The sequence below is a fragment of the Hipposideros armiger genome, unplaced genomic scaffold (genome assembly GCF_001890085.2).
Source record: "Hipposideros armiger isolate ML-2016 unplaced genomic scaffold, ASM189008v1 scaffold_239, whole genome shotgun sequence".
Classification (NCBI taxonomy): Eukaryota; Metazoa; Chordata; class Mammalia; order Chiroptera; family Hipposideridae; genus Hipposideros; species Hipposideros armiger.
The window spans coordinates 416,517-429,024 of record NW_017731589.1 but is presented as its reverse complement, the minus strand read 5'-3'; the positions used below and the strand labels follow the sequence as shown (position 1 = coordinate 429,024).

Genomic DNA, 12,508 nt, shown 5'->3' with positions numbered 1-12,508 from the left:
CTCTCTCTCTCTCTCTCTCCCACTTTCTTCCTTCCTTCCTTGCAATAATCAGTGTTGGTTCTCTCCACACACACCCCTATTATTCTTCACTTTCATTGTAAATGATATGATCAATTTGTTTTTTTCCTTTTTTTCATTTTCTTTACACGTATGTAACTATATAATATAAATATATAGATGTAAGCATTCTGAAGGGTAAGAAAGCAGGCTATGGTCTGTAGAATTAGGAAGTGATAGTGATTCTGGCTTTTTTCTGATTCCATCATAGCCAGCATCCTTGCATCTCCATTGTGACTTTGAAATCTCTGTGAGGTAGGTTTCATTACTTAGCAGACCCACAGGGGGAGAACTGGTCTTAATCCCTACTGGCTCAGAGCCCCCACCTTTACCCACAGCACAATTCTGCCTCAGGAGGCTGCGCTGACTGGGCACAGAGCTGCTGGAATGTGTCACGTGGCCTCCTTAGTGGCGTTTGAAAGGGGAGGGCCTAGAGTCTCTCCTCAGCACTCCCCACCTGCCTAGTCCTTAGAGATTTGTAAATGAGCTTGTGTGACGAAAGGTCACAGAGTTGTAGAATTATGTTCAGAGTATTGGGCAGTAAACAGGGGTATTGGACAGAGGTTGGCAAATTATAACCTGAAGGTCAAATCTAGTCTGCCATCTATTTTTGTAAAGAAAGTTGTATTGAAACACAACCACATCCATTTGTTTACATATTGTCTGCACTACAAAGGCTGAGTTGAGAAGTCTTAACAGAGACTGAATGGTACACAAAGCCTGAAATATTTACTTCTAGGCCTTTTACAGAAAAAGTTTGCCATCCCCTGGTGTAGGGGACTACAGTGGAGAGCGTGGAACTTTCTAGAAATGCCAACTCTCTGCTCAACCCTAGACCTGCTGATTCAGAATTTGCATTTTCACAAGATCCACAGGTGATTTGCATTGCTCTGCACATTTTGAGAAGCATGGGCCTAGAAAATCGTCACTTCCAAGTGGCTTGCCCAGGAGAATCAAAAAAAGTTGCACAGAGTTAAGGAAAGACTTTAATTTACAGAATGAAAAGACCCACTTAGTCACAAGCACAAGAAAAAAGAAAAAACATACTCTTGTACACTTAGACCTACCTTCATGAAATGTCAGAGTGCCAAGGAGAAGGTGATTCCAAAATGTGAACAGCAGACAACAATTACACCTGGGGGGCTTCCAAAGGCACAGGAATCAGATCGGCCCCAGACCCTGTATAAGCTAGAGGACAAATGGAGCGACGTCTTCAGAATTTTGAGTGAAAATGGTTTTGAACTGGGATTTGGTAATGTCGTCTATCCAGCTATTGAAGGGAGGGGCAGAAAAAAAATCTTATTTTCACCCTGTCAGGAATTCAGAAAGTTTGCCTCTCACACACCTTTTTTTTTTTTTTAATGTTAGATATTTGAAGGTTTACGTGGGCAAAACTACTAGAACACCAACCCAAGGAGACATGGGATCTATGGTATCAGTGGGTCTGAGCCAGAGGAGGACTGAAGGGGGGCCCAGTTGGCAGCAGGTGGGGGGTGGACAGTGGGTGGGGATGAGGGAGGAAAGACAGGGCGAAGATGTCCTCAGCCACGTGAGAAGCTAGAAATAGTCACTGTGTTGATGGAACTAGAAAGACAGGTATACATAGACAAAGAAGGTGTCGCCGGCTGAAAACAAGCTAAAACTGCAAAGAAAACTAAAATGGCATAGTTTACTTAAATTATGCATACGTAAGTCCTAAACCCACACTACTCTAGCATGTTCCAACATTATCAATATGCGAATGGAAACATTCAGTTTTGATTCGTTTTTTTTGGGATGACTTCACTGCTTGGCATCTGTTCCTGCTCTTTTGGGGAACAGGCCACTGAATCACCTTTGGAAATACCCCTCCTCCACTCTCAGTCCCCATGCTGTGAGTGACTGTAACTTCACCCCTCTCTCATGCCACGCCATGGGGGTGATGCAGACCAATCCCTGCAGCCTATCCCGCTGGCCACAGGGATGGGGTTAGGGATGGGCTTGTGATGGAAGGCTGTCCCACAGGACACAGTCCGGGATTCTGGTTGGAAAAAGAAATTCTTTTTCTTCCTGGGTTGCTAGTTGTCAAAATACTGTAAACTGGCACTCAGCACCTTCTCATGCAGAGGGCCTGTCTGAGAGAAACGAACACAGAAACCAGGACTCAGAGGCAGAGGGAGTGGAGGAGAGAGGAGGGGGGTTTCCCATATCTGCAATCTTTTTTTTTTTTTAAGATTTTTATTGGGGAATTGGGGGATGGGAACAGTGCTGGGGAATTGGGGGAAGGGGAACAGACAAGTTGATGTCGTTTTGTTCTTCAATCTAGTTGTGGAGAACATTGCTTCACTGGCCCAAGTTGGTACCATCATTGCGCTCTTCCCAGGTGAGACAGATCAGTCGCCGGCTTCTGGACGGCCACTCACTGCGGCTGCTGGCCGCTCACGCTGGCTGCTGGCTACACACGGTAGCCCATGGCAACCCACTGCAGCAGGGGCTGCAGCCTACGCCATCGCCAGCGACTCACGGCAGCCCAGCTCCAGGTTGAGCTGTTGTTCAGCATCTTAGCTGTAGAGGGCAGTGTCACTGGCCCTCATATGTGGGATCCGAACCGGGGCCCTCTGGCGTCCCAAGCCAGCTCTTAACCAACGCACCACTCAGCCGGCCCCATCTGCAATCTTTATGGCCCCTCCATGGCACGCCATCACCCCCAGCACACACCACACACCGGGGGTGGGGAGGTGGGGGGGGGGAGCAGGGAGGATATTATTATTGTTACTTTGGACAAATGAGAGTGAGATAGTCTGCCCAGTGTCAGACGGTTGCACAATTTTCCCAAGGTGCCCCACCTCTCCCATTCCCACCCGCCTTTTCCAGTCCTGCCGGGTGGGGGGATGTTGCTGGAATCAGGGTTTCCCAAGGGAGGTGCAGGGACTATCCGCTCTCAGGAGCCCAGAACGCTCCCCGAGTCTGTGCAGGAGCTGTTTGCTCTCTAATCGGGTCCAGCTGTCCTCCAAGTGGAGGGAGAGAAGTGTCTGGGAATAGAGGCATTTAATAACGTTTTTGAATGAATTAGTGGAAGGATTCACGGCTATAAAATGAAGGAGGTGGTTGATGGCCACCCCAAATAGGCTGCTGAGCAGAGGGAAGCCCTGTGATGGTGACACCTGGAGGGGACTGATCTGACAACAAGGGCACAGTGACCTGCAGCGGACAGAGCAGGGGAGGGCGGGCAGCTGGGACCCCGGCGCAGCCGTTGGCCCGAGGTGTGGCAGTTTGGACTAGAGCAGAGGCACTGTGACTGGAGAAGGGGGGAAAAAATCTTCAAAAAGGAATTGAGAAATATGAGAAAAACCTAGATGTCTTTTGAGAAGAAACCATTTCCTTTCACTTCTCTTTCTGTGCGAGCTGGATTAGCAGCACTTTAAGCTTCTGATTCTTGCAAGAAACGGCCTGCTGCCCGTTGCTCGGCAAAGCACGTCACGTGAGCAGGGCGGCTTGATGCGTTCCTGAGGGGCTGAGGACCAGCCCTTCCAGCAGGCTCGGATCCTGTCTGCGCTCCCAGAATGCTGGGAAACATGGCAAAGAGGTCGCCACTGCTCTTTGGTTCTGCAGCCCTTACAGAGTCACCTCCTCTGCCCCTCCACACGCACCACCCAGTCACTTTTCCGGTACCTGTGCGGTTCCCTCTGATGCTCAGGACCCCTCCTCGCTGGCTGTCTCTGGAGACCACCATTTAAGATGACCCAAGAGCAGTATGCAGGAAAACAGCGTCTTCAGTCTCAAAATCATCAGCCTGGAAAACAAGCTGGTATCTGAAAAACATCTGTTTCCCCACTTGCCGTCCCTGTGCAATCACATCTTAAAAAAAAAAAAAAATCCTCCCCGTATGCCTTGTCCTTGAAAAGAACCAACCGAAGACTGGAATTATGTCCAGGTCTGCTCGTTCTCTGGGTTTCAATAGAGAGAGCTAGCTGGATGATGTATCAGTCAGGTGTCTCGAAAAAACAGAACCAGTAGGATATATGTACGAGGAAATTATTTTAAGGAATTGGCTCATGCGATTGTGGGAGCTGGTAGGTCCAAAGACTGAAGGGCAGGCCAGCAGGCTGGAAATCCAGGCAGCGGTCGACACTAAAGTCTTGAGGCGGGATTCCCTCTGCTCTGGGGACCCTCAGTTTTTGCTCTTAAAGCCTTCAACTGATTGGATGAGGCCCACCTACATTCTAGAGGGCAATCTTTACTTAACCACATCTACAAAATACACTCACATCAACACCTAGATTAGTGTTGGATTAAACCGCCCAGGACTATGGTCGATCCAAGCTTGTGTGAGTTCCCTTTATTCTCTCCATCTGGGTGTAAGGCGTTTACGCTGAGCCCAGCCCTGTGATAGCAGCTGTGGCGCCTAATTGATCATGGGTGCTATTTCTGGGTCTTTTCTTTTCTTTTTTTCTTTTGTTCTCCTCCTCCTCCTCAAAAGTCATTTATTACTCTTTTAATCAGCTCAGGCTGCTAAACCAAATTAAACAACAAATATTTATTTCTTACAGTTCTGGAAGCTGGGAAGTCCAAGATCAAGGTGCCAGCAGATTCTGTGTCTGGAGACAGCCTGCTTCCTGGTTGCTGGTCCTCTCATGTTAGAAAGAGAGCTCTAATCTCTTCCTCTTCTCCACGAGGGCACTAATCCCATTATGGGGGCTCCACCCTCCTGACCTCATAACCCTAATCACCTCCCAAAGGCCCCAGTTCCAGACGCCACCACGTTGGGGATGAGGGTTTCAGCATATGAATTTGCGGGGAGACCCTAACATTCAGTCCATGGCAATCATATGTTAACTTTTCACGTGCTCTGACAGGTGGAGCAGAAAACAGTTTAACTCCAGCATCATCCTCACTGAGGGTCATCCTGGTGGGCAAGTCCGGCAGCGGGAAGAGTGCCACAGGGAACAGCATCCTTGGTCAGCCAGTGTTTGAGTCCAAGCTGGGGGCCCAGGCTGTGACCAGGACATGCCAGAGGGCGACCGGCACATGGAACGGGAGGAACATCCTGGTGGTGGACACGCCCCCCATCTTTGAGGCAAAGGCCCAGAACCAAGATATGTACAAGGACATTGGGGACTGCTACCTGTACACGGCCCCGGGGCCCCATGCGCTGCTGCTGGTGACGCAGCTGGGGCGCTTCACTGCCCAGGACACGACGGCAGTGAGGAGGGTGAAGGAGGTCTTTGGGGCAGGCGCCATGAGACACGTGATCGTGCTCTTCACTCACAAGGAGGACTTAGAGGGCAACTCTTTGGATGAGTACGTGGCCAACACCGACAACTGCAGCCTGCGGAGTGTGGTCCAGGAGTGCGGGAGGAGGTACTGTGCCTTCAACAACCGGGCCCCCAGGGACGAGCAGAGGGAGCAGCTGGCGGAGCTGATGGCTGTGGTCGAGAGTCTGGAGAGGGAGCACGACGGCGCCTTCCATACAAACGGCCTCTTCTTTGAGGCACAGTTGCTCCTGAGAGGTGTGTGTGTGGGGGGACACCCGTGGGGAAGGCCACAGGCGGTACCTGGCCCAGGTGCATTCACAGGTGGAAAAGCAAAAGCGAGACCTGAAGGGGACCCGGAGCAACTGGGCATTCAAGGGGCTCCGCAGGGTCCAAAAGTGGATCCCTGTGCATGTGTGTTTGTTTAGTTTGGTGCAGCTTACTTATTCTCCTTATGCTATTGATCACCTGCTTTCGTCTTTGATTCTGTGTGTCGCCTATGTGTCAGAGCCTTTCCTGAATCAGCGTCACCTCCTGGATTCATTCTTCTGTGTCCCCAATTCAGAAATTACAATAATTCTCACGGCCTGTAGAGGGCAGCCTTTGTCTACGCAGCTCCCGTGTCCCTTCTTTTCTATAGTCTCAGGTTTGGTTCAGGCCTCTGCCTCTCTCGCATGGAGCCCTGGACCGTTCTCTTCGCCAGAGACTAGTTCAGGAAGGGGCCTGAAGCCCAACGCAGGCCAAGGAGAAGCGAGTTCAGGTCTGTAGAGGTGGGGTCACAGGTCTCTCCTTTCCCAGGAGAGACCCACAGAGGGAGACAGTCCCTGTTCTTCTGGGCTCTGTTGGGTCTGAGTGCAATGCTTGGCGCTCACTCCAGCAGCCCTGGGCTTCCAGCCTGAGGTTGACGGCAACACTTCAAAGCAGAACGGGCCCGAGCCCCCGAGTCAACCAGCCCTGAAGTCTCCCCATCTCTGGGTTTCAGCCAATAAATTCCCTTACTGTTTAAGCTATCTGAGTTTGGGGTCTCTTTCCCTTGAATTTGAGGACATTTGAGCTAATGAAGAGTTCTTCAAATTCCTTAAATAAAATAAAAAAAAATCCTTAAACCTCTCAGAAGTTCCCCGTTCTCAAATTCCTCTGAGGAAGTGGCAAGAATAAATGAACTGCTTTCCTTCTTCTTGTTCCGAGAATTAGGAAGGACCTCCCTCTCTACTAAAGTGCCTGCTACATTCACTGAATCCTGAATAAAGTGAAAAATGTTTTTAGTTGGATTACTTTGGAGGATGACAGTGGGAGAGGACGGAGGAAGTGCGGCTGCCTCCAGGCAGGTGTCTGTGGTTCCTTGACCATTTGGGAGAGAAACAGCTCACACCTGAGCACTTTCTGAGCAATTACTCTGGGCAACATTCATGTGTGAGTAAAGGGTTAACAAGGCCTTTCTCCTTCTCTACTGGGAAGTAGCCTTGGGTAGCTCTCCAGCTTGACCTCCCCTGGAAATCCACACAGGTGAAATGTCATCTGGATTACCAGGTGACACTGTTTGTGGTGAAAGAGCCGTCTTGCTGGTGCACTGCGCCCGACTGGGAGGCCTGGGACTGGCCCATCTGCACACCTGGAGGGAGCCGCCTCCTGCAGCCCTGACCCCTAGGACTTCCTTGGGTCAAGTTTAGGCCTGGTCTGGATGGCTTCCCTGGAGGGAGGATGAGATCAGCCCTTGTCTGCTGGAGGACAGGACATGCCCCAGAGGACTTCAAGGCAGACACATTCAGCTCAAAGTCCTCCCATCCTCTGATCAGCCCGCTCTCCTTCTGAAGGCCCAGAGCAGTGAACGGAGCCACTTGAGACAGGGTGGCCCAAGACAGAAACCTGGTTCCCTCCCCAGTATTGCCATCAGTGACCGTATTGTGTTGATTCCACCTCCTCAGTGTCTCCCGCTGATGCCCTTCCTTTGCACCCCGAGTACTTGTGTTATGGCTCAGGCCCCAATCCCTGAGATGGAATTCTTTTCTTCTTCTCTGTGTTATCTCTGTCTCAGGCTTACACTTACACAGTTCAACCGCCACATGGCAGCAGTGTGATCTTCCTAAAACTGCTAACCTGCTGAAACGCCACCAATGACTTCCTGTTGGCTGCAAGACAGCCCGTGAGCTCTGAGGGTGACACACAGGGCCTGGCTCAGCCCCATGTGTCCTTGCACACTCCCTCCCGTGTGCTGGTTCTCAGTCCCCTCCTGGACTGGCCTCCCTCAGCCTGAAGTGACTCCCAGAGAGGCCAGCCCCGTCCTAGCAACTCACCCACCTAACCCTGTCGAGGGGTCCTTTGCCAAGACCAGTGTCTCCTTTTGGCTGATGCCCTATCTCCAAAGTTCTCTCACACCCCGTTTTTATATGCCTTCGTCCCTCTACCACACAGTCATTTGTGTGGAGCAGGAACCTTGCATTATTTATCTTATATTCCTGGTGTTGAGCACAGAACCTGACACTCCGTATTCACGTAATGAATGTCTTGCTGCTGGACTGAATTGAGTCCGGGAAGGGAGAGACCAAGTAAGGCTGGACAGTTTGGGAATGAACACTGCGCTGAGGAGGTGGTCCTGGGTCTGAGGACTCAGAGGTCCTGAGGGAGTCCAGGCTTCGAGGAGCTTGTGTGTAACACTCCCTGCCTGTGTTTGGAGTCAGTTATGTGATGCAGCTGCACAGATGAGCGTGGGACCTCTGTCACCAGTGGAAGTTTGGAGGATGACACTTGGGTGCCCCCACTGAGTTCTTGACTCTCCCCAGGGTGAATCACTTACCTATCCGGTCACAGGCTGCCTGGGGCGACTGCAGGCCTCCCCACAGGATACTCATGAGCAGAGAAGGGGGTGCAGCCACCAAAAAGGAGAGGGTGGGAGAGGGGCCACCTGGGGACCTCCTCATCTGATTTCCTGTTTCCACTGACTTCACGACCTCTGCTCAGATGTCACCCCACTGTCTGCCCCCTCTCCCCTCTGCTACCATGGAAATGTGGAACACCACTACTTCCCCCAAAACCCACGTATATCACACATGACGGTGCTGACTTGGCGTTAAGGAGGTGGCCTTATAACACAGCTCAGCCAACAATGGGGAATTTACTCTGAGACCAGGGTTGGGTCACATCTGGCCTGGTGTCTGTTTGTTCAGCCTGTGGGTTAAGAGGGAAGGGCTTTACATTCTTCAAAGGTTGAAGAAATCAAAAGAAGAAGAATGTTTCAGTGCCACATATGAAAGTGACATGAAATTCCAGTTCAGCGTTCACAGAGTTTTATGAGGATGCCGCCTCACGCACCCCTTTTGTCCTGTGCAGTGCCTTTTGCTCTGTAAGTGTCTGTGATCATATAGTCTGCTGAGCCTAAAGTGTTCACTATGCGGCCTTCTCTAAGACGTTTCAGGTCCTTTGTTTCCCAGCCACTGACTCTACCCCAATGTGTGGCTCCCATCTGGCCGGTGTGACCCCTTTTCTCTCCTTTCTGCATGTCCAGGTCCCCCCTCTCTTCCTCCCTGGCCCCTTCACGCCTCCAGAATTCCCCTCAGAACACCCTCATCATCCTCCCTTGGGGGGTGGGGATGGTGACCGTGATGGGTGTCATGCCTTACTACCTATAACGAAATCAGAGCACGTTTGTGAATAAAATAAGGAATTCTGTGACCAGCTTTTAATATTAACGTGTTACTCCCCTTGATAGCACAACTGTGTCCAGTAGGGATCGCAGGCGAGATATTTATGCAGCACCACGGTCCACTCACCATCCTTCCTGTAAACCCCCAAAGATTTCAGGGTGGCATCCAATTTGTTTATTATTTACCCCCCACAATTTTTATCAAAATAAAACAAAACAAAGACAGAGAAACATGTTTTCCTTTGGATTTTATTTGTCTAGAGGCACTTGAAGAGCATGGATGGCGCATCTGATATAAGGATGAGAAATTGAAAGCGGAACTAAGTAAAAAGCAAATAAAGCGCCTTACATAGACAGAGACGGCGAGTCTGAAATTAAAAAGCTGATTTAGAAATCATCTGAAAATACTCAGTGTCCCTGGGTCAGGCATGAGTTAATTAAAACTGCGAGAAAAATCAACAGGCATACCATAACAAAAGCAGTTAACCAAATGTGAGTCATCATGCACTTTTGGACCCTGCGGAGCCCCTTGAATGCCCAGTTGCTCTCGGTCTCCCTCAGGTCTCGCTTTTGCTTTTCCACCTGTGAATGCACCTGGGCCAGGTACCGCCTGTGGCCTTCCCCACGGGCGTCCCCCCCACCTCCCAGGAGCAACTGTGCCTCAAAGAAGAGGCCGTTTGTGTGGAAGGCGCCGTCGTGCTCCCTCTCCAGACTCTCGACCACAGCCATCAGCTCCGCCAGCTGCTCCCTCTGCTCGTCCCTGGGGGCCCGGTTGTTGAAGGCACAGTACCTCCTCCCGCACTCCTGGACCACGCTCCGCAGGCTGCAGTTGTCGGTGTTGGCCACGTACTCATCCAAAGAGTTGCCCTCTAAGTCCTCCTTGTGAGTGAAGAGCACGATCACGTGTCTCATGGCTCCTGCCCCAAAGACCTCCTTCACCCTCCTCACTGCCGTCGTGTCCTGGGCAGTGAAGCGCCCCAGCTGCGTCACCAGCAGCAGCACATGGGGCCCCGGGGCCGTGTACAGGTAGCAGTCCCCAATGTCCTTGTACATATCTTGGTTCTGGGCCTTTGCCTCAAAGATGGGGGGCGTGTCCACCACCAGGATGTTCCTCCCGTTCCATGTGCCGGTCGCCCTCTGGCATGTCCTGGTCACAGCCTGGGCCCCCAGCTTGGACTCAAACACTGGCTGACCAAGGATGCTGTTCCCTGTGGCACTCTTCCCGCTGCCGGACTTGCCCACCAGGATGATCCTCAACTGGTTATCTTCTAATTTGTCTGCAAAAGAATTTTTGTGTCTTGCTAAGTAGGTGATTCTTAAGATTTTTTGGTCATGGACCCTCATGGTATCTCATGAAAGCTATGGACCTCCCGCCCAGAAAAAGTCATAGCTGAGTAGATACAAAAGTTTGCAGACAACTTTAGGAGGTTCTTGGATCGTAGGAGGAAACCCACACTTGGACCCATAGCCAAGTGTAAGAACTGCTGCACTAAGGAGGGTGTTCCAAGCACTTCATCTAGACCTGGGAAAATACAGCTTTTCTAAAAGAAAAGTGGCCCCTTCGTTTTTTCCACGGATGGTGCCTTAGGCCAGTTTCATGCTGAATAAATGTGAGATTAGAAGGAGGCAGAGGATGAGAGGTCACAAATGAGAAAATGATATCACCTCTTTTTCACCCTCAAATTCCCAGGCACACTTGTGCAGGAGCTCTCAGATGTCAGAGCCATAGTGACTTGCCATCAAGGACCAGCTGAAGGTCCCTGGGTCTCTGCTCTTTGGGTGGGGAGTTGGATGTTTGAAACCCAGACGACAGAAAGGTCATAGTTAATGTCAAGGACAAAGCCCGGGAGATGCTGCTGGATGGGTGGCTGAAGACAAGTGGAATGTAAGACCTTTAGAAGTCCATGGGCTAGAAAGATCATCTATTTGGCTGATTGCATTGCAGGAAATTAACACACCTGGTGTTGGAGAGGGTGACACTGAGCTGAGAGCTAAACTCTTCAAGGGCTGAAGAAGGGTGTAGAAACCGAGGGTTTCTAGAGTTCTTACTCTAGAGCCCAAATGAATTCTAAGTTCATTGTAGGCTCCTAAAATCTATTATTTTATTCCTTCTACTCTGTGTCGGTTCTTTCTTTCTTTAAGTGTTCTGGGGTGTTTTCTCTACGGGGAACTTTCCATTTTTCTTTCAACTGAGAGCAGACAAGGAAAGAAACCATATTCACAATTCAGTTCCCAATCCTCCAACTTCCGACCTGAAGTTTTGTTTCCACATTTCCCACACATAGGGGGTATGATGATGGTGGGGAAAGTAAAGAACAAATGACAGTTGCCCTGTTCTTCTTTAGTTTAAAATAACTGCATTTCTTTCACTGTGTTTGAGTTGAGGGACAGGTGGAGAGAGAATAGTGACTCTCCCCTTGTGCCTAGAGTTTTTGAGGACTTCGAGGCTTTCTTACCTTCAGCCATAGTTCCATATCTGCTCTTCTGAAGCCCCTCCATTCTCTTCTGGAATGAAAACAGGAAATGAATAAAAAGCAAGTGTCCATATGGGAGTTGGTAAGGCCCGAGGACACCTCCAGTTCAGAACCCTAAGAATAATTCTCCTTCGATAAACCATTTCCATTGCTGGTTTCCTAAGTCACATACTTTCAAACATCTACAAATAACTTTTAAGTAAACCAGGTGATGCTAGGTTATGTTACCACAGTGCACTGTTGTTTTTGTTTTCAGCTTACAGGAAATCAGACAATGTTTTAAAACAAATCAGTTGATTATCTCCCTCCAACTTGAAAAGGCATGAAATGAAGTAAGCATTCTGTTATGGAATGAGGAGTGGGGTTTTATTATTATTATTATTGTTATTATTATTATTGTTATTATTATTATTTTGGAATCAAAGCAGGCAAATGTGCTAGGGGAAGTACTTCCCCTCATGTCAGTTCTTTATAAAAATCCTCATCCCTGATCCCACCCTCCCACTGGAAGGTACATTGTACTTTTCTCTCGGCCGCTGGAATATCCACCTGGCACAAAGCGTTTCTGGGACCAGAAATTCCCAGTACTTCAAACAAGTGAATGTCATTTACAGCAAAACGATCTTTTACTCTGTTCTAGCAAGTTTGCTGTTATCTCCGAGCAGTTGGTGGACAAGGTGGTGCCATGATTGAAGAGAAAGAGTCAACATTCAGGATAAATTCAAGAGAAACTCATTTCCTGCTCCGTGTTAAATCAAATGTTTTTCCTGGCTGGCTCTGAGGCCCTGGCCTCCCAATAGTCACTATTTTGGTATCCCAGTAGGGTTAATTGGAAATTGGCATGACCATTGGCATCTATTGGCACAAATGTTTCATTCAAATGAGGCATAATATTGTGTCACTCTTCTTGGTGTTAGAAAAGGCAAGCCTGCGACATGCAGCTATAACAAAGATAAGGTTGTATTTGGGCCGGCCGAGTGGTGCGATGGTTAAGAACTGGCTTGGGATGCCAGAGGACCCCGGTTCGGATCCCACATATGAGGGCCAGTGACACTGCCCTCTACAGCTAAGATGCTGAACAACAGCTCAACCTGGAGCTGGGCTGC

The 12,508-nt window shown here is 49.6% G+C and overlaps 2 protein-coding genes across 2 annotated transcripts in view; one reads left to right on the top strand and one right to left on the bottom strand.

Moving 5' to 3' along the window:
* Nucleotides 1–4,345: 4,345 nt before the first annotated feature.
* On the top strand, nt 4,346–6,929 carry LOC109389636 (GTPase IMAP family member 5). Its single transcript, XM_019655357.1, is given in 4 exon segments — nt 4,346–4,364; nt 4,893–5,569; nt 5,571–5,702; nt 6,795–6,929. Coding segments are annotated over 4 exon segments (963 nt in total).
* Nucleotides 6,930–9,160: 2,231 nt separating this feature from the next.
* LOC109389635 (uncharacterized) overlaps nt 9,161–12,508 on the bottom strand; it is a 20,690-nt gene continuing 17,342 nt past the window's right edge. Inside the window, exons 5-6 of the mRNA XM_019655356.1 lie at nt 11,385–11,433; nt 9,161–10,205 (exon numbers count right to left, since the gene is read on the bottom strand). Coding sequence (XP_019510901.1) covers nt 9,337–10,205; nt 11,385–11,433 — 918 coding nt within the window. The 3' untranslated portion in view covers nt 9,161–9,336. The remainder of the gene's footprint in view (nt 10,206–11,384; nt 11,434–12,508) is intronic.